This window comes from Poromitra crassiceps (assembly GCF_964638095.1).
Source record: "Poromitra crassiceps genome assembly, chromosome: 3".
NCBI classification, from domain to species: domain Eukaryota; kingdom Metazoa; phylum Chordata; class Actinopteri; order Beryciformes; family Melamphaidae; genus Poromitra; species Poromitra crassiceps.
In genome coordinates, this window is record NC_139625.1 from 47791224 (window position 1) to 47814202 (window position 22979).

The 22979-nt window shown below is 43.7% G+C and overlaps 1 protein-coding gene across 1 annotated transcript in view; it reads right to left on the reverse strand.

The window, feature by feature from the left end:
* Positions 1-920: 920 nt before the first annotated feature.
* Positions 921-22979, reverse strand: part of nubpl (nucleotide binding protein-like) — a gene marked incomplete at its 5' end in the record, with an annotated part of 34439 nt that continues 12380 nt past the window's right edge. Inside the window, 7 exons of the mRNA XM_083633641.1 lie at positions 921-1058; positions 4053-4135; positions 9776-9896; positions 10686-10771; positions 16542-16635; positions 16879-16969; positions 19940-19979. Of these exons, the coding sequence (XP_083489767.1) occupies positions 996-1058; positions 4053-4135; positions 9776-9896; positions 10686-10771; positions 16542-16635; positions 16879-16969; positions 19940-19979 (578 nt within the window). The 3' untranslated portion in view covers positions 921-995. The remainder of the gene's footprint in view (positions 1059-4052; positions 4136-9775; positions 9897-10685; positions 10772-16541; positions 16636-16878; positions 16970-19939; positions 19980-22979) is intronic.

Genomic DNA, 22979 nt, shown 5'->3' on the forward strand with positions numbered 1-22979 from the left:
CAGCGGATAAGGCACTAGAGTGAGAGCTCTCCTTCTCACTCGTAAAACCCGGGTTGTAGTACAACCCTAACGTTTGTTTGACATCACCATTCAGTTCAATGAGATGAACACTGATTTTGCATACGTGAAACATATGATATTGATATTGAGAAGAATCCTTATGATTATATTGATTTCAACCCCATCGTCCAGGCCTATATATAGCCCTCCCTGGACAAAAATGCACAAGCCGCTACTGGTCGTAGCACCGATGAGAGAGCGGTTCGAAAAATGGGCTGCGCCTCCCGTGTGGTCTGATCGCAAAGTCATTACTGATTGGAGAGGACTGAAGCCATCACTGGCATATGACTGGCCAAGTGAACGGTTCCCTCCCATAACCAGCACTCTGAGCGAGTGTCCCAGACCCAGAGAGAGATCTGCAGCATGCAGTAACGTAGTGTATCAGTGTAAGAACTCTCATGGGTCTGCCGTTGAGACTAACCCTTTACTGGCTGTTTTTGAGACCTTTTCGACGATAATTTTTATTTGGTGAAAAAAATTAACCTTTTGGGAGTAGTCGATGACTACTAAAATTAGTAGTCGTGAATGCCCTAGTGTGTGTATGTATAATGTGTCTGTATATAAGTTAATGTGTTAAGGCTGCTCAATATATTGTTCTATCAATATGGTGATATGAATAGATCTGGTCTTATATGTTGGATATGGTAAGATGGTGATATTGCACAAGTGTTGTCTTCCTCGTTTGAAAGGCTGCATTACCTTTACCCATTTAGTCATTATGTCCACATTACTGATTATAAAAAAATCTCAGTGTAAATATTTTGTGAAAGCAACAATAGTCATCCCTACAATATTGTCACAATATCGATAGGAGGTATTTGGTCAAAAATATAATTTTTGATTTTATTTATATTGGCCAGCCTGAGCATGTGTGTGTATGTATGTGTGTATTTCCTCTTCTTCTGGATGGAGACCGACTGTCCATTTGATGTCAATCAAGCGCTGACCTCCTCTAATCTCCGCACCACAGCAGACGCCACCTTCCTGTACGCCTCGGCCTAGACAACACACACACAATATGTATTTAAGTACAGTGTAATATATCTATAGGTTTGAGAATAGTTTGCTAGTTAGATTTAAGATAGATTTTATGTTTTATTTCTATTTAAAGCAGGCTTTCTCACCCTTGGGGTCAGGGACCCCGAGAGGCCTTTTTCACAGCAGCCATTTTGTGTCTAAAAAGCAGGAAGTAACACAGGTGCACCAAAACATTAATTAGGTTTTCCAACTTCCAGTCCATTTAGGTGTTCTAGTGCTGGGGTCCTAATTAATGAGTTGGTTTCACCTGTGTTTTTACCCTGCCTTTTAGACACAAAATGGCATCTGTGAAAAAGGCCCAGTGGGGTCACACAGAATTCCAATGGGTCGCCTGAAATTTCTAGTAATTGATGAATACAAATAATAATAATTATAAGTAGAAATCTTGCGCGCTGCATGCGCTCGATTTCTAGGGTGGAGACTCTGGAGACGATGTGCCATGGCCACACTTTTTGGGGGGGTTGGGACCAAACTCATGCCACGTCATCCACATCATCAGTGGGTATGAAATCACTTGACGATTGTGGGGCATGATGACATGACATCTTCCTTAACACCTCAGTGTTTTCCAGTTGACCCTTGCTCCGCTGACCTCATCTCTGTCAGGGATTGGCTGTTCAGAGCGTAGCCCTCCTGGTCATACCAGGCCCTCAGTTAAAAGGCCTCAGGTATGTCTGGGTTGACCATGACTGTTGAACTGAACAAAGCAGAGAGAGATCTGCCCCCAAAATCAGACAGACGAGCTCCTTTGATGGCGACCACAGGCATCACCTGCAGTGACATCCTCTGTGACATCATCAGTGATGTCGCAATGTCCAACAGTGACATCATCAGTGACAACATCAGTGGGAAGCGGAAGGATTTATGACATCACTGATGACATTTTAATGTCTATGATGATGTCATAGGAATGTGGATGTTGATTGTGTTCGATCACCAGATGATGTCACAATGTTTATGACATCAGTGATGACGTCACAATGTCTATGACATCACTGATGATGTCATAGGATTGTTTCTCAATTGTTTCTCAATAGAGAGCCAAAGTGAAACGTCACTTCCTGCTTTCGCCCTGTACCAGCGCTGTGAAAAATATGAATGGCGGTGGACAGAGAATAAGGTTACTTTTTTGATCCCGTTTGAATTGTTCCACGGGGTGCCAACGCAAATTTTGTCAACTTAAAACGTAACTTTGCATGTCAAGAAAGTCGCAGTTTGTCGCCAAACTGTTGCGCTAGAAGTTATAAATCAGAAAGACTACATGCACTGTCGCCTAAGTGACGTCACTTTCTCTACCGGCAAAGCTGAAGACCGGCGACATGCCACGAGCTTCCACGAGCTATGTAGTTTTTATACAAAACTAACCCCTACGTTTCAGTTTGACGACAAACTGTGACTTTCTTGACATGCAAAGTTATGTTTTAAATGGACAAAATTAGCGTTGGCACCCCGTGGCACAATTCAAACGGGATCAAAAAAGTAACCTTATTCTCCGTCCACCGCCATTCATATTTTTCGCAGCGCTGGTACAGGGAGAAAGCAGGAAGTGACGTTTCACTTTGGCTCTCTATAGAGAACCACAGGAATGAGTCCGGAAGTATACTTCCGGGTTATACTTCCGGGTTCGTCAGTGAAAAGTGAATGGGTTTTAGAATGGGGATTTCACTTAAATGCATAAAATAAGGTCTGTGGTTAACAAACATTTATGGGAACGCGAATTTGGGTTCAGCAGGATAGTCTTCACAAACGTTATAACTTTTATGACTGCGTTTTTTATGCGATTTTTAGAAAACGCTTCAAAAGGCATAAAAGTTATCAACATTTGTGAAAATTATCCTGCTGAACCCAAATTTGCGTTCCCATAAATTTTTGTTAACCACAGACCTTATTTTATGCATTTAAGTGAAATCCACATTCTAAAACCCCATAGACTTTTTCCCTGACGAACCAAAATGGTGGCGATTTCTGGTTAGCCTACAAAAATACGTCATCCCTGTGGTACTCTAACGTCCACTAAAACATGCGATAAATCCAGAAGGAGGCGGTAATGCAACATAAAGGATGCCAACTGCCATAAAACACCACAGAAGAAGAAGAATGCAGAAGATCATCGTTTGACCACCAGCGGCGGTTGGACGTGGGCAGCTTCAAGCTCCCCACTGCTCTTGGCCTGGAGGACTAGCCAGGATGGGTTAAATGTGGAGGACACATTTCATGGCGCCTTTGAAGCATGTATGTGGTGTACTAGCCACCGTGCACATTATGTGCATGCATTGATGTGTGTCTGTGACATAGACGGGGTTGTCCGTCCGGTTAATTATTAATTAATTATTGTCGATCTTTCATGTGTGTCGGACGTCACAATCCTTGAGTTACATCACTGATGACATCATGATGATGTCACAATGGCTATGTGAGTGTGAAGCCCTAACATAATATTGCCCGGTTCACAATTGCTTGAGTTGCACAAGGGACATCACTGATGACACCATGGAGTGCTGATGAGGAGGTGGCATGTTCAGTGATGTTGCAGGAACTGAGCTGTAGGCCTATTAGTGGGCTCTGTGTTAACCAGATAGCCTATTTGTACCCTACTTAGCTCTTTTTACATTGTCATTATTCATTGTTTAATTGGGGTCATTGTTCTGCATTAATTTGCAGCCTTAAATACAAGCTCACCTGTACATATCCTGACCTGGGGAAATAAAATCATCACATTTTGCACTAATCTGTGGTTCGTCCTGGCTATTCTGCCTCTGCCTGCCGTCCAGAAGGATCTACGTGAAATAACGTGAGCCCAAATGTGGTCTAAATTTTACATTTACTTGCAACATAGTATTACAAACTATTACATGATTGAAAACAAGTTAATTTAGCAAAAAAAACTAGTCTGTTTTGAATGTCTGGGATCACAAGAGTTTTGTGAAGGTTGGGAATCACTTATTTCTAACGACCTCAGCACTGTCAGGAGAGGAGACGACCACGGGCTGTCCTCTGTCTGACATCTCTCTGATGTTGAGATGGAGAGGAACATCGCCTAGAGAGAGAGAGGGAGAGAGAGGGAGGGAGATAGAGGGAGAGACAGAGAGAGGGAGGGAGAGAGAGACAGACAGAGAGAGCGGGGAAAGAGAGGGAGGGAGAGACAGAGAGAGGGAGAGAGGAGGGTAATCAGACAGACTTACAGTATTCACCAGCCTGATGAAGGGATTTTAATAAAAAAAAAACCCATCAGATTTGTAGTGTTTTGAATCAACACCAATGCCTCACTGAGCATGTTTACGTGGACTGCAATATTTTTTTATCTTGACCCAGTTAAGACAATACTCTGAATAAGACACTGCCATGTAAACAGAATTAAGACCTTACTTAGATCTTAGTCTCAATATTGAAGTGCATCATAGACATGTAAACACCTTACCGTAATCATACTATGACATCCTATTGGAGTTTTTGCAGCATTTTGCGACACGGCAGTCAAACTGTTTGACGACACATGCTCTAGCTTCCAGCGAGCGTTGCGTAACTTGTTTACAGAAGAAAAGATGGCTGCCAGCGGTAAAAATAAGTCCCAACATGTTGTTTACAGTACATACAGTACGTTATTTAGCAGACGCTTTTATCCAAAGCGCCTTACAATATCACATGTTGTCAACAGTACAGAAATCAACTATGCAACAGTCTATGACGACAGCTAAGACCTTTTGAATGAATACAGTAGCACTTTGAGAAGGAATAAGTAACATTAGTTGGATTTTTTTTATAAGAGGGAGAGAGATGTTAGTTCAAGAAGGGCCCAATTGTAGCCTGAAAAGGTATGTTTTTAGTCTCCGCCAAAAGATGGGCAGTGATTCGGCCGTCCTGACCGAAGGGGGGAGCTCGTTCCACCATTGTGGCCCCAGGGACGAGAAGAATCGCGATCGGGATGAGAGACTCTTTTTCACCAATATTTTTTTTTTACTTTTTTTTTTTTTTTTTTACTTTTTACAAAAAAACGAAATCTAACAAACTTAGACACAGGAAAATATAATAAAAGAAAAAGAAAAGAAAAGGCATACATAAATATATTATATTACAACGTGGTGCTACCAGCCGCGTGAAGTGCTTGTAAGAGATGTTTTGCATGGGATCCCACGCAAGGGGTCCTTGAGAAGTCAGCTGGGCGAGACGGCAAGTCACCCATCGCCCATTGAGCCCACGTTGCGATGGAGGGTAAAGGCGATCTGCAACTGTGGAGGAGTGGAGGGAGAGGTGCGATGTTTGGAACCTGACCATAGATTGCAGATACAGATGCGCTGTCTGGTGTACTGCCCTGTAGGGCAGTACCAGTGTCTTGAATTTGATGGGTGCCGAGATGGGAAGCCAGTGAAGGTCCCGGAAGAGGGGAGGGACATCAGAGAATTTAGGTTGGTTGAACACCAGACGGGCTGCAGCGTTCTGAATGAGCTGTGCCGGATGGCAGAGGCAGGTAGCCCAGCCAGAAGAACGTTGCAGTAGTCCAGGCGAGAGATGACAAGTCCCTGGACCAGGAGTTGTGTCCCTAACACGGTAGAAACATGACAGAAGAAAATATGTCTGCCAGCTATAAAAATAAGTCCCAACATGTTGTCCCTAACACGGTAGAAACATGACAGAAAAGATGGCTGCCAGCTGTAAAAAGAAGTCCCAACATGGTGTCCCTAACACGGTAGAATAGAGAGATAGAGAGAGGCGCCGGGAGAGGGCGACCCACTGAGAGCTCCGTTAACTCCATAGACAAATAGGCTTTTCTTTTAGTGTAATCGCGTTTTGTTTTTAATTTCGTTGCTTCAATTCGCTTTGTAAATACCTATTGTATATAACAGTGTTTTTTATATAGTGTATATAGTAGCGTCTTTGCACTTTTTGCAAGAAAGAACACAGAGGACTAAACTGCGGGACCATTGTTTTCGCTGCAGCCCCCCTCCCTACAATGGAGGACAACAAAGACGGGGACAACAGCGACAGACACAAATACAACAGAGACGCGCTAATCAAGATCAGGAATGCACGGAATTACCCCAACCGAAACTGGCAAGCTCCCGACCTCACTGAATTTCCTGAACTTATAAAACATCAACGGAAAAGAGGAAGAAGAGGAGGAATACTCGCCCGCCTAAGGAGACGCGCTAACAAGCCACCGTTACCCAGCGTCCTCCTAGCGAATGTACAATCTCTAGAGAATAAAATGTGCGAGCTGAGAGTGCGAGCACAATTCCAAAAAGACATAGCGTGCTGTAACGTTCTGTGTCTGACTGAAACCTGGCTCACACCTGAAACAGCAGACCATGCCATCACTATACCAGGTTTCAGCGTCCACAGAGGAGACAGAGACGCAGAACGATCCAGTAAGAAAAAAGGGGGAGGCGTTTGTCTAATGATAAATGAAAACTGGTGTGTGCCGCACTACAGCCCGAGGGAGTTTACATCAGTCACCGTCATTGGTGTGTACATACCTCCCCAGGTGAATGTCACTATCGCACTGAAGGAGTTGCAACGTGCGATTAGCGCACAAGAGACAAAACAACCAGAAATGGCGCTGGTAGTGGCTGGGGACTTTAACAGGGCAAACCTGAGAGGGAGAATGCCCACGCTTCACCAGCACATCCACTTCCACACCCGAGGCAAAAACACACTGGATCGATGTTACACAAACATCCGCCATGGTTACAAGGCCATACCCCGCCCCCCCTTCAGCAAATCGGACCACGCCTCCATCCTACTCATACCCAGGTCCAACAAAAACTCAAAAAACAGCCCCCAGCATTCCGAACCGCCCACTGCTGGTCAGACCAATCAGACGACATCCTGAGGGATTGCTTTGACCAAGTAGTATGGGAGGAGTTCAAGGCTGCAGGAGACCTGGGCGAATATGCAGAGACGGTGTCATGCTTGATAAGGAAGTGCACCGAGGATATAGTCCCAACAAAGAGAATCAAAATAATGCCAAATCAGAAGCCCTGGGTCAACAGTGATGTCCGGGCTGCCCTTCACGCCCGGACCACCGCCTTCAGTTCTGGTACACCAGAACAATACAAGCAGGCACAATATGCCCTCCGAACCGCAATAAAACAAGCACGGAGAGATTATGGAAAGCAGCTGGAGTCAAAATTGGACACTAACAAACCCAGACACCTGTGGAGTGGACTCCATGCTGCCACAGACTTCAAAGGGGTGAAACGACAGAACCCCAGCACGTCACCCACCCTGCCGGACGAACTCAACACATTCTACGCTAGGTTCGACCCCTCTGCCAGGACAACCACCTCTCTCTGAACGTCTCCAAGACAAAGGAGGTCATTGTAGACTACAGAAGGGGGGGGGGGGGGCGCACACACCCCAATCACCATCAACGGCACAGTGGTGGAAAGGGTGGACAGCTTCAAGTACCTGGGAGTCAATATCCACCAGGACCTGACATGGGCCAACCACACCGCCACTGTTGTCAAAAAGGCCCAACAGCGACTACACGGACTCAGGCGCCTGAAGAAATTCGGGCTAAGGCCAAAAGTCCTCAGGGACTTCTACAGACGCACCATTGAAAGCCTGCTGACTGGCTGCTTCACCACCTGGTACGGGAACTGCACCACCATGGACCGCAGGGCGCTAAGAAGGGTGAGGCGCGCGGCCCAGCACATAACAGGATGTGAGCTGCCAGAACTGCAAGATCTGTACAACCAGAGGTGCCTCAGGAGGTCCCTGAAGATCATCAAAGACACAAACCACCCCCACAACAGTCTGTTCTCCCTGCTACCCTCAGGGAGGAGATACAGGGTCCCAAGAGCACGCACAAATCGCTTGAGGGACAGTTTCTTCTCACAGGCCACGAGACTCCTTAACATATACAAATAGTGTAGTAGCTGTACTGTACCGCACTGTAGATGCTACCATTATATATGACTAAGGTTCAATAGTATGTTTAATTAGGTAGACGCTATTTGCACCTAACAGAAGGTTATTATGTTTAATTAGGTTTAAAGTATGTTCATGCCATTTGCACTATGGGCAGTGAATACGCCACTGTCTGTGGTGTGTCCTACTGCTTTATTGCTTGTTGCCTCTTGTTTTTTATTTATATATCTTTATATTTTTATATATTATATATTATATATTTTTTGCACTATGTTGTAACGGAGCCTACAGCACAAGAATTTCACACGTGATACTTGTACTACGGAGTGACAATAAAAATCTTGAATCTTGAATCTTGAAACATGACAGAAGAAAAGATGGCTGCCAGCTGTAAAAAAAAGTCCCAACATGGTGTCCCTAACATGGTAGAAACATGACAGAAGAAAAGATGGCTGCCAGCTGTAAAAAGAAGTCCCAACATGGTGTCCCTAACACGGTAGAAACATGACAGAAAGGCTTTCAGGTTCAATTCAGGAGGGAAACTGATGCAGGATGTAGGGGTCATGTGGGCATGTCTTCAGTCATTAATGGGATTCTGCTCTGTAGCATGTAAACAGGAATATGAATGGAATAATCTATATGCAACTCATGTAAACACCTTAATCTAAATATTGTCTGATTTAGAATAAGGTCAATAGTCGGAATATTGCAGTCCATGTAAAGATAGTAATTGATTACTTCTCAACATGTCAAAAATCATGCTGTATAGACCCCTTATACAGCTGTCAACATTGGAGCTGCGCGCGCATCGTGTAGGCAAAAAGCCGTGAGCCCAGCATTGACAGACACAGATAACTGTGTAAAAGCCCCGCTGTCAGGACTGCTCTGTGCCCATCTGCGACACACAGTTAGATTTTAGTTTTAAAATGCAGTTCTCGGTTTACTACAACAGCTTATCGCCTAGTGATAAGCAATGTTATGGATCGAAATTAACGTTGGTTAATGGGATATGTCTTAAAGACCCATACGCACTGGCACTGTCAATTGGCCAAGCCTAGTGGCCAGCAATACATATCGTGCATTCTTTATAACTGGGGATAGCGTAGATAATTATTCTGTAACTTGCAAAGATATATTGTTATGTTGATAATGCACACAACTCAATAATGACATTATGTAACGTTACTTGGTTGTTAACTAACCGAGCGATGTGGCTGTTACTAGCAGTCTACAGCTACAGCTTACCTGATATGAAATGAGCGAGCACTGAAAAGTCGGGCATTTTTAACGATTTCCTCTTTCGGCTTGCAACCAAAGACACCTACGGTTAGCATTAAAAGCAGTATGAGTTGACGGGATTCGGTAAAACTTTAGTCCTTGCTTTGTTGATAGTGTAACAGACTGTTCAGTGTTGTGTTGTGTTCTATTGCGTGTGTGCGAGGCTGTGTATGTTCCCTCGAGTTGCCGTAGAACAGGATATGTTCTACGGTTCTACGGCAACATTATAACATATGCTTGTTATAACGTTACAGCCTGGCTCTATCGTTTATTATTTTATTAACCAAGTGTGAATAGGCGGACCCGAATACTCTGCTACAATAGCTTTCCGATTCTGGCATCCCACTGCAGAACACGAAGACATGTCTAGCTCGAATAGTTTTTCAGCAACTGGAAAACTACTTGCCAGGGCTGCACGGAGTCTGTCTTTCTGCCTCCGTCTTGCGCATCGACGCTGCGTGATGTCAGTGTGACGTAGTCGTATAAGGGGTCTATAACCACTGATATTGATACTGGTGGTGGTAACACTTACCGAGGATCTGCACTCCCAGGCTGTCAGCCAGCCGCCGGGCTCCGTCCGAGCCGAAGATGTGAGTGTGCTGGTTACAGTGTGGACACTGGAAGACACTCATGTTCTGAACCAGACCCAACACCTGCAGCACAAAACTAGGTGAGAATTCAGCGGAGCCACTCTTTGTTTTAATTTTGTACTACTGTATCAAGCAGTGACAAAATATCTCATTTTGGACCTAAACCATTACAAACATGAAACCTTTGTGATGTCATGCCACAGCACAGTGTTGTAGCACTCAAGTCCAGGAGTTGGACTCGAGTCTGAGTCCTGGACTCGGTTGGAGACTTGTAGCCTGGTAAACCATCCGGTCAAGTGAACTCACATTTGTGTTTCGTTCTGCAAGATCATCTGGCATCTGCCCCGGGGTGGGCGTTTTCAGGATCCACAACACAGACGGGCCAATCAGTGAACTGCCTCGTAGTTGACATCATAACCGGCCAATCAGGAACGCCGCTGGCAAAACAGTAATGGCTACATCCATGGCTCTCCGGCTCGAGCAGTAACATTCGTCGAGTCAAACAGCCTTAAGTGCAGTTATTGCAGAAATAGACTCAATGACAACTGAGTGGATTTGACTGAATCCGACGCTGATTGGCTGAAAGACTGGCCACTGAAATGAAATGTGCACAGCCAGGGCCCGAAATTAGTCGCCAAGCGACAATGGCAACTAGATTTTACATTATGGTGAGTGGGGTCTGTCTGCCACGTGGCGAGTCCCAAAATAGTCATCATGTAAAATTAAGACTGTGTTTTGATGCACAGCCGGCTAACAAGAGGTGTAGCTTCGTGAGACTCTAGTCTTCTGGCTGGGTGGGGTCTTGTTTTATCTGACTTTAAGCTAAGCTGGAAGCTTGAGCGCTGAGTTTACCGGGACGTTGACCTTCCTGAACATCTCGGCTCCTCTGCGTGCGTCCAGCAGGGCGATGTCCTGCGGCGTCGACACAATGACCGCACCTGAGAGAGGAGACACCACAGAGGAGAGAGGAGACCCCAGGCAGGAGAGAGGAGACACCAAGGGGGAGAGAAGAGACAGGAGACATCAGAGAGGAGATGCCAGAGAGCAGAGAGGAAACACCAGAGAGGAGACAGGAGAGAGGAGATACGAGACACAAGAGAGGAGACAGGAGATAGGAGACAGGAGAGAGGAGACACCAAGAGGAGAGAGGAGACACCAGAGAGGGGACACCAGAGAGGAGACAGGGGAGAGGAGACACGAGACAGGAGAGAGGAGTCAGGAGAGAGGAGACACCAGAGAGGGAACACCAGAGAGAAGACAGGAGAGAGGAGACAGGAGACATGAGAGAGGACACACAGCGTTAGACCAGCAGGACCCACCTGACAGTAAAAGAGACGTTTCATATACCGTAAATTCCGGACTATAAGCCGCGGCTTTTTTCCCGTTTTTTGGCCTTTTTTGGCCCCTGCGGCTTATATAACGGTGCGGCTTATCTATGGATTTAAAAAAAAAAAAAAAAAAAAAAAAAAATCTCTCTTTTTTAGCACTCTTTCTAACTATAAATCCACTTCTGTTTTAATTTCCTCTCTTGCCCTCTTTTCACCACACCGCGGACACTGTGTGCACTGTAAAAAACAACACAGGTGGTGTTGTGTTATGTTGTTTTGTTGAAATGTTAATAAATGGGAGCTTCCTCAAACAGCCATCTCTTTCCCGACAATCCCCTCTGTGCATGAACCCTTACATATGGTAATTAAACATTAAAACACAATAAAAAAAAAAAAAAAAAAACATTAAAACACCCGCGGCTTATAGTCCGGTGCGGCTTATATATGTAAAAAAACAGTCAACTTTGCAGGTGCGGCTTATACTCCGGTGCGGCTTATAGTGCGGAATTTACGGTAGTTTTGATTTGATTAGACATATGATAGTTTTTAAATCAAATGTTTTTCCATCAGAAATCTGGTTTTCTTCCATCGGATTGCCCGAAAATCACATGGGTAGTTCAATACTATGCCCTTCACAAATAAAATGAATTTGAACTAATTTCATTGAATTTTGGGTATTTTATTCAAAATAGTTCCTGCTGTTGTCCTCCCAGGTCAAATTGACTGGTTAAGGTTTGACTGTTTATAGAAGCACCATGAAGTATACATTTTCACCCAATTCTGTGTTGTACCTTGTTAGCAACTCCATTCCAAACCATTACCACCATTTTTATGCTTTCTATTAGAATGTATGGTCAATAGAGCTCACTTACATGAAATTATACCTTTTTCAATGATATACCAATGGAAACATGGAACTGATGCCAAACATGGAAATGATGCCATCAAAATGATGTCAGTTTTGTAATGACCCGTAAAATCTTAAAATTGGAAGCCTTACCTACAAAACACCCAGAGAAAGTAATAAAACGCATGCTTTTTGTAAAAAAAAAAAAGTAGATGGAGGCCCAAAAATAGCACTTTTTGGGTGGCTTTATAATGAGGATTTTTGTCTTTAAATTTGACACTGCACAAAAAAATCACAATCTATCAAAACTCAATGTTGGTGCTAATCTTTTGCATATACCACACTGTGAGAAAAAAAATCACTTTGCATGGCATGTGATTTTGAGGACAATACGAGGGTTAATGCTGCATTCGTGTATAACTGGGAAGTGGCAAATTGCCAGTTGCTACTAACAAAAATCAAACTAGAACGACCGCAACGCGGACTTATGCCTCCGCCATTAGTTGATTCTGGAGTCCAAATCGCCATTTGAGGCAAATTGGAAGAGATTCCGTCAAGGCGCTCCTGTGATGTTGCGTTACAGAGCTTAGAAATTGGGTGTGTGAGAGGTCACAGTGACCTTGAACTTTGACCACCAAAATGTAATCAGTTCATCCTTGAGTCCAAGTCGATATTTGAGAAAAGTTTGATTAAATTCCGTCAAGGCATTCCTGAGATATCGCGTTAACAAGCTTGAAAATGGCGTTCGAGAGCTCACCTTGACCTTTGACCTTTGACCACCAAAATCTAATCAGATCATCCTTGAGTCCAAGTCGATGTTTGAGACAAGTTTGATTAAATTCCGTCAAGGCATTCCTGAGATATCACGTTAACAAGCTTTAAAATAGCGTTTGAGAGGTCACAGTGACCTTGACCTTTGACTTTTGACCACCAAAATCGAATCAGTTCATCCTTGAGTCTAAGTAGATGTTTGAGGCAAATTTGATGAAATTCCGTCAAGGTATTCATGAGATATCGCGTTAACAAGCTGGAAAATGGCGTTTGAGAGGTCACAGTGACCTTGACCTTTGACCACCAAAATGTAATCAGTTCATCCTTGAGTCCAAGTCGATGTTTGAGACAAGTTTGATTAAATTCCGTCAAGGCATTCCTGAGATATCGCATTAACAAGCTTGAAAATGGCGTTCGAGAGGTCACAGTGACCTTGACCTTTGACCTTTGACCACCAAAATCTAATCAGTTCATCCTTGAGTCCAAGTCGATGTTTGAGACAAGTTTGATTAAATTCCGTCAAGGCATTCCTGAGATATCGCGTTAACAAGCGTGAAAATGGCGTTCGAGAGGTCACAGTGACCTTGAGCTTTGACCTTTGACCACCAAAATCTAATCAGATCATCCTTGAGTCTAAGTCGATGTTTGAGGCAAATTTAATGAAATTCCATCCAGGCGTTCCTCAGATATCGCGTTAACAAGCTTGAAAATGGCGTTCGAGAGGTCACAGTGACCTTGACCTTTGACCTTTGCCCACCAAAATCTAATCAGTTCATCCTTGAGTCCAAGTCGATGTTTGAGACAAGTTTGATTAAATTCCGTCAAGGCATTCCTGAGATATCGCGTTAACAAGCGTGAAAATGGCGTTCGAGAGGTCACAGTGACCTTGACCTTTGACCTTTGACCACCAAAATCTAATCAGATCATCCTTGAGCCTAAGTGAATGTTTAAGGCGAATCTGATGAAATTCCGTACAAGCGTTCCTCAGATATCGCGTTAACAAGCTTGAAAATGGCGTTTCGAGAGGTCACAGTGACCTTGACCTTTGACCTTTGACCACCAAAATCTAATCAGATCATCCTTGAGCCTAAGTGAATGTTTAAGGCGAATCTGATGAAATTCCGTACAAGCGTTCCTCAGATATCGCGTTAACAAGCTTGAAAATGGCGTTCGAGAGGTCACAGTGACCTTGACCTTTGACCTTTGACCACCAAAATCTAATCAGATCATCCTTGAGCCTAATGCCTACCCCACACTACAGGATTTTCAAATCCTTGAAGATTATAAAAATCTTGAGAGCCCACACACTACAGGACAGAGAGAGCCGATTTTTTAACATTTCAATCTTGGGACACACACACAATCGCGTCTGTTCAAACGCAACCCCACACACTAGAAGATTATGCCGAAGATTCACCTTGAAGCAGGGCTCGACGTTAACTTTTAAAATGCCTATTCAGTGTGCGCACCGGGTGTAGTAGTGTCATTTCGTTTTCGATTTTTTTTTTTTTATAATGCATTTGCACTGAAAGGATTTGTTTAACTAATATTTGCGCGGACAGCCGCGTCCATTCGGGGTGTAGGCCTACTGTGCACGGCCAGGCGAAAACCGTCTGCACAGGTGTCTTGTGGAGGGGCGCGTCTGCTGATTTGACTCACTTTTCCGTGCGGACACTCGCGATGCGGGAAGCTGAGACCTAAGCCAAGCGCTTGTTGTAGGCTACATGCTTTGCAGTATAGCATTAGTTTTCCGTCCCGTTCAAAGACGCACGGGTATTTCACCTCGATGACAATTTCCTCGTTCTTTGTTTCTGTGCGGGGCTGCGGGTGGACGCGGACCAGTTTATTTTGCGAAAAACTAATGGAAACGCAGCTACTACTGGCTCTCTGCTCAAGATGCAATCGCCTGTCGGGTTGTAAATATCTAACATGTTAGATATGGCCGATTCACAATCGGGAAGAGGCAGTCTTCCCGATTGTGAATCTTTGAACCCCACACACTACAGGATCATTTGGGAAGATTATCTGCCCGACGCGCTTCAAATCGGGAGCACCCCCGAGAAAATCGGGAGGGGGGAATCTTGGCCATAATCTTGCAAATTATCCTGTAGTGTGGGGTAGGCATAAGTGAATGTTTAAGGCGAATCTGATGAAATTCCGTCCAGGCGTTCCTCAGATATCGCGTTAACAAACATCGTACGGACGGACGGACAGCCGTACGTATGTACGGACGGACAACCCGGATCCATAATGCCTCCGGCCTGGCTATCGCCGGCGGAGGCATAATAAAACGCCACATTAGCTGGGAGTTCCTACTGGCAAACTTGGGTATGATTTCTCAACCCCCAGTTGCTCCCAGCGCATCATTTGACATAATTTCAACATGGCGCCCATGATTGTAAGAATTTAAAACATATTTTTTGACACATTTAATTTTCTTTTCAACAATAGCAAGCCTTCAGAGCAATCAGCATACCAATACAATAGTTGGTTAAACCCATACAACTAAACGTTAATGTTATTAGCTGTTATCTTAGACAGCTAACGGCCATTAGCATCCATGGTTTTGCGACTTGAAGCCTGAACCTGCACGTACGGACGGACGGACAGCCGTACGTATGTACGGACGGACAACCCGGATCCATAATGCCTCCGGCCTGGCTATCGCCGGCGGAGGCATAATAAAACGCCACATTAGCTGGGAGTTCCTACTGGCAAACTTGGGTATGATTTCTCAACCCCCAGTTGCTCCCAGCGCATCATTTGACATAATTTCAACATGGCGCCCATGATTGTAAGAATTTAAAACATATTTTTTGACACATTTAATTTTCTTTTCAACAATAGCAAGCCTTCAGAGCAATCAGCATACCAATACAATAGTTGGTTAAACCCATACAACTAAACGTTAATGTTATTAGCTGTTATCTTAGACAGCTAACGGCCATTAGCATCCATGGTTTTGCGACTTGAAGCCTGAACCTGCACGTAGGTCGGAGATGACGCGTCTGCCATTTGCCACTGGTCAGCTCCTACCATAAATGAATGCAGCATAAGGAAATATGGGACATCTTTATGCAGTTCCTGGAAAGTGATCAGTCTGAGATTAATGAATGAACCTGACAATTAAAATGACAGCACCTTTAGAAAGAAATATACCTCTATCACTATTATTATTATTATTATTATTATTACTATGTATATTTTTATTCTATTTTCCCCCCTTTTTTGTGTGTTTGTATTTGTAATTGTCTACACATATATGTCTCTATGCAACAAAAAAAAGTAAATATATTGTTGAAAAAAGTATTTTTGGGGGGGATTTTTCTCTATTTTTCTCCCCAATTATACTTGGCCAATTCCCCCTGCTGTCTCGGTCGGTGCTCCACCCCCTCTGCCGATCTAGGGAGAGTTGTAGACTAGCACATGCTTCCGCCGATACATGTGCAGTCACCAGCCACTTCACCTAACAGCGAGGAATTTCACTGGCACGATGTAGCGCTAGTGTGTGGGAGGATCACGCTATTCACGCCCAGTTCCCCTCCCCTCGACCCGAGGAGGTGCTAGTGCAGGACTCATACCCCACTGGCATCTCCCACCCGCAGACACAACCATTTGTGTCTGTAGGAACGTCTGACCAAGCCGGAAGTACCGCTGCCGGGAATTGAACCCATGGTGGTAGGAGAGTGCTTTTACCTCTACACTACGATGCCTCCTTGATTCATGGCTTTTGAAGTGTAAAGATCAAACTGTAGCTCTGACCTGCTACAGGGATGTTCTGGCTGATTGACAGCTGCACGTCTCCGGTACCAGGTGGCATGTCAACCACCAGGTAGTCCAACGAGCCCCAGCTCACCTGCACGCACGCACACGCACGCACGCGCGCGCACGCACACACACACACACACACACACACACACACACACACACACACACACACACACACACACACACACACACACACACACACACAACACAACACTGTGTGGCTAATCTTTATATCTAACCTCATCTACTAAAATAGAATAGAAATGTACTGTCCAACCTAAGCTGGACATGTGTCTCATCTCTAAAAGTCTACTGAATCTCTAGTTCTCACCTGTCTGAGCAGCTTCTCCAATGCTGACATCACCATCAAACCCCTCCACACTATAGGAGCTGCATCATCCACCAGGAAACCCATAGACATACTGAGAGAGAGGGGGAGAGAGATAATTGACTTAGTTGTTTTTGGTTGGTTCAGGTTCAAATGGACCAATCATGAGCCAACCAGGACTTGCAAAGTCACATGACTCAGAAGCAGCTTGTTTTGGTTGGGATTAGACTTCCTGTAACTTTATCTAATATGATGGACGTGTCTGTCCCTTCTTCTGTGGTGTTCAGACCAGTTCAGAACACACGAAGAAGAAACAACTGAATATGAGCATCAGTCCAGATGCCATTGTATACTGCTAGGCCAGGGATGGTTAACTCTGATGATAGTGAGGGCCACTACCAGAGGGCCAGATTATGACCGTGTACTTCCATCAGTAGGATACTGTAACCCCATTACTCAATTACCCAATTATAGCTACTAATCTGACATATCTTGAGGTGTGAGGTCAAGGGACCCCTTTCAAAATTCCTATGCCACTGCCCGGAGATACTTTCCTTCTGGAAGGGGGTAAAGGGGGAGATGGATAGGATTCTGGGAATAGAGTTACCACTCAGCCCAAGTGTGTACTGGTGACCAATTATATTTGTTGCATGTACTCCTAATGACTGCAAGAAAAATGATAACACTGAAATGGAGACAACCACAACCACCTACAGTGGGTCAATGGAAGCTAAAACTCAAGGAGGTTTATGTAATGGAATCTTTAACTGCTAAATTACAATTAAAGTCTGACATCTTTCTAAGAAGGTGGTTACCTGTAGTAGGGTACTTCTCAATTTGAGAGGGATCCCAGACCTTGTCCTGTAATTTTTTCTTTCTTTTTTCACTAATTAAGTCTGTAAGGTCAAAAATGCTGATATTCATACTGTCATGTTTTGCTGGATTGTATTCTGTGTCTGTCTTGTGTATCCGTCTACAGTATCTTGTAAAAAAACATAATAAAAACCTAAAGGAAAAAAAATCATACACCAGTTTTTCCCTAGCCAAAATTTTGCCTAACTTTGGAGCGTTATTAGCCCCCTTCCCGACAAGCTAGCATGTTGGTACCAATGGATTCCTTGGGTCTTCTAGTTTCAGATGATGCCAGAAACTCTGGCTTTAAAGTCGAGCTGAACCCAAAAATGACTTTTCAAATACCTGGGTATGCAGTGCACCTATTTAATAATGTATGCAAAAAAAATCACAAAAATCTAATTTCTTTAGTTTTTCACACTTTTTCACAGCAAAAGTTCATTTTTCAAGATTTCATTGATAACAGTAATTTACAGTTTGCTGACGTCACCTAGTACTATCAAATTTCTACCCCATTTCAACCAATCATATCACGACATGCAGCTGTCAATCAAATCTTCATTTCAGGATAATTTTCTCTTCCAAATGGCGCCTAGTGCCTGTCATCTGGCAGAATTCCTATCCCATAAAAGAACTACTAATTTGGCCAATTGTATGAAACATGAAAAAATATATATAATCTCTAAGAATGCAAAGAAATGTAACTGGCTCGTTAAGACGCGCATTCCAGGAATATCGTATTTACAGAAATAGCGTAAATGGCGCGCGCTTGAGTGCGTGGTTGTCACGGTACGGCCACATCTATCTATCTTGACGCGGGCTGACGCTGCTGCCCATCCACTTTGTATTGAACATGCTGGGAGACGCCTCGCGAAGCATGCTGGGAGACCAGACGACGCGTAGCAGGCTTGTGAAGCGACAGTGGGCAACAGAGGGGGCGGGGTGGAGTTTGACAAAGTACAAAGCTAGCCAATTGAGCTCGTCCTAGGACCTATCCTACCCTTCCTGTCCTCTTCCACTTCCTCTCTAACACCAATTTTCAAAGAAGCAAAGTAAATCTAGCAGCAGCTAGCTTGGGAGCTAGCTGCTGCTAGCTGCTGCTAGCTTGGGAGCTAGCTGCTGCTTCCGGATTTCCACGCCCACCCAGCGTCGAGCGTCAATACTGCCAAGCGTCAGCCCGCGTCAAACGACGCGTAGATGTGGCTGCACCGTCAGGGGTCGCCCGTCGGAGATTCCATGCATCGGATTGTCCGCTCGCTCCGCAGGAAGCAGGTGGCTGCCTGGTACTCCGCGGATCCCACTTGCGTAGCACGACAACACGCTGAATCCCACTCGATTTGGGGGTGGAACACGCCATGATTGACCAATGCCAAAGCCAGTCGACAGAATTGTCAAATCAAATCATCGACACGTATATGGTCCGCCTCCCAATTTGTTTTCAGTCTCCGACGCTCACGATAGTGCATTCCGTTCCGGTTCACCTCGACTTTAAGTCCGCTACAGCCATTTGATTTGTATTACCAATCAAAAAAACAGCGGGAGAAATGGTTAAAAATAGCGATCTCCATGAAAATCGGGAATATTAGCAGGTATGCTACCTGGTTGCTTTGCGTTTCCCCGACCCCTCTAAAAAAACAAATTTTACTCGAGGGCCGCACTGAGTGAGGACAGGGGCCGCATGCCCATCCCTGTGTTAGGCTTTCCAATTCTCTGCATTACCCAGAATCCCCTGTGTTTGAGGGTGGTTTCCTGTAGTTGGTTGGATTGCGTTTTTCGCTGCTATTTAACTCCTATCTAACAAACAAAATGTGCCTTTCCAGAATTCCTGTGACCATAAGATGATCATGGAAGAGTAATGTGGTGGGAAAAGAAATAACTCAAGCAATAAATTAAGATGATTGTTTTTTTGGTAGATGCGATGACATGATAGGATAGCCTCGCGAGGCAGCTGGATTCACGCTCCAGTCTATTGGTTTAAATATGAACCACCAGTGTTTCACACCAATCAGCCTCCTATGAGGCAGCTACGGGTGGGCTTTGGTGTGACGCCAGCGAGAGCGAGCACATGATAGACATGATTCATCCAATCACCTGCCAGGTATTTTTTGAAAGTGCCTGTCTTTTGAAACGGTTTCCCGAGTGATTTGTTCCCAGATGCTTATGTGAAAGCAAACCATCTGGCAGCGTTGGTTTAACGAACAGAGGGACTCACCAGGGAATCCCGTAGTTGGTGAGCGGTATCATCAGATTGTCTGGAAGAAAAACAACAAGGCTCAGGTCAGACTGAAGATCATTCATCCAAAATAGTTGAAAATGTGTAAAAAAAAAAAAAAAAAAAATCCAGCCATGTGATGATAGGGCTGTTCAATTTGGCCTGAAAATAAAATCTAGATTTTTGATTTCGATTTGATTTTTTAAAATACTATTATACTTCTCTAACCATTTGTTCCCCTGCACAGCTCAAAAAAAAAAAAAAATCTCATAAGTGACACAATTTATGCTTTTACTCTGAAGGCATAACAACCCAACTTCCTGTCTCAGCTTGGCGCAGCTATGCCTAACTTCCTGTTTGTGGCTTGCTAATAACCTGCAGTCTCTTGACACGGGTATGCGGGTAACTGATAGCAGTAACGCTAGGAGGAAATTCAGACAGACACGGTGAGTCAGGCTGCTAACATTACAACCAGAAGCTGTACAGCTACTCGGTGGTCCCATGTGTTGTTTTGTTACAACGTATCCTAAAGGCAACGTTTCACCATCCGGTAATAACGTGCTTTTTTGGTGTTGTTGAAATAAGTTTGTCGCGCTGCTGTCTTTAGTAGCCACGACCTTCAGAGAGACTTCACAGCGGGGAGGAGGGACGGAGAAGCAGCACGCAGCCCGGAGAGCCGTACAGTAATTACCCTGTTAAAGTGAAAATTGATTTGACGATTTTCATTTTTTTAACATCGTCTTAACTAATTAATTCGATTCCGATTCAAAATCGATTAATCGTGCAGCCCTACCATGTGAAAATAAATTCTCTACTGTCTGTGCAGTTCTGTAACACTGAGGAAGACACACACCGGAGACTAGCAGACTTATTTCATCCTGTGCTTTCGTCGAAAAACAGGATTCCATGACATAGACAATGTTCCTCCTCCCTGGTTTGTTAAAGGATAAGACACTTCATCAACCCACTTTGAATGCCATTTGTGTGACATTTCCAAGTAGTAAATGTATTTTTACGATACTGACAGCATCTGAACGCAAGATACTTTTCCAAATCTTTCCAGGCAGTATAGACGGTTTTCACTTAATTGTGTTGCTGGGGAACAGTTTGGAACCTAGCTTATGTCCTGTCAGTTATTGTACTAGCAAACACTGCAACAGGAAGTAAGATGGGTGAAATTTGGAATGTTTCTGTTGTCGAGTTGAAACCACAAACCCATGATTGTTTAATCCACATTATAGCCACAGACCCCATTTGATGAGATTTTGTCTCGCAGACCCAAATCTGAAAATATATTTATTGTTGGATATGATTTAGTCCAACAATAAATCTGACTATCTGTATTGTAGGTAGAATGATAAACATTGAAAATATGATCAGAACAGTCATTCTCCTACATTCTCTAGTTATGTTAACTTCTTGTCAATTAAAGCCTCATTATGTAACCTTTTTACCTTAATATAACAGCTTTTTAATCATTTTGATGGTACAGTGACTTCTAATAGGGAGAATATCTGTTATTTCCATATTGCGCCCTCTTGAAGGCCTGTACCTGCACTATGCAATTTTGTTGTGGCTTCAGCATCAGGTTGCCTGGAACTTTTAAGTCCATTTCCTGCGCAGCGCCTTCAAATGAAAGGTTTTCCGCTGACAAACTAACGGGATGCTTTAATTGTGAAGTACGTTTAGGAAGTGAAACGTGTTTTGCTTGCTAGATTCAAGATTCAAGATTCAAGATTTTTATTCTCACTCCGTAGTACAAGTACACAAGTGTGAAATTCTTATGCTGTAGGCTCCATTACAGACAAGGTGCAGTTTTAAATAGGTGCAAAATCACAGCAAACACAATCAATGCAGCAACAATAGGGCAATATAGTTAACTAGTAAGGCAGTTGTTGCAACACTAAAATAAGAAAGGTAATAAATAGGTAGTAAGGGTATTAAATATTAAATAGAATGAGATGGAATGTATATTAAAGAAAAGTGTCCAGGTGTGCAGGGAGCAGGGTAGGAAATTAACCTTTTTTAACCAGGGCTTTTTTGCCCCTGTGAAATATGTTTCGGGGGCATTTTAGTAGACGAATATGACCAAATTAAAATCAGGGATGCACCGATTGCAAAATTTTGGGTCGATACCAATTTGTTGTTGTTGTTACTTATTCCCCCTTTTGTGACAGGGAAACAAAAAAAATCTTCATTATAAACAAATAGGCCTAACTGATATCGTCTTTCAGCCCATCACACTATCTTTGGTTGAGCACAAATGCAATCATACAAATTTAATTATTACATTACATTACATTACGTCATTTGGCAGACGCTTTTATCCAAAGCGACTTACAATAACACATTTTTGTCAGCAATAGAGCAATCAACTATGGCGCACAGTCTATGACAACTACAACTTCTGAAGGAACAGTGGTACAAGTTTAGATTAGGTTAGTTTTTTTTTTTTTTTTTTAGAAAGAGAGAGAAAGAAGTTAGATCAAGAAGGGCCCAGATGGAGCCTTAACAGGTGTGTTTTTAGTCTTTTCCGAAAGATCGGCAGTGATTCAGCTGTCCTGACCGAAGGTGGAAGCTTGTTCCACCATTGAGGTGCCAGGGACGAGAAGAGTCGAGATCAGGATGAGCGACTTTTGAAATAAAATACCTTTAATATAAAAATGTTCCACATGGCAAAGATTCTTGTTTGAAAAATAACTTTCAAAGCCTTTTTAGCCTGCTATACAACTACCTACTCAACGTTAAATGTCTCAGATTACCAACAGCGCTTAGCAATGGTGGGTTTTTATTTTGAAAATCCAGACCGGAGGTGTTGTCGTATAGTGCTTGGTTTTCTCTTTTTACAGTCACACAGTGTTTTATTTTGAAAGTAACGTTGTGTAGTTGTCGTCGCGAGTTTGACGCTGCAGCATGGGCGAGCCGAAGGCAGCCAGAATGCAGAATTAAATGGAAGAAACTGTCTATGTCTTCCTCCATCACGGACCAACTCCTGTTCTGTGTTTATTGATGTGCGTGGATTGTGTTGTTGATATGGAAA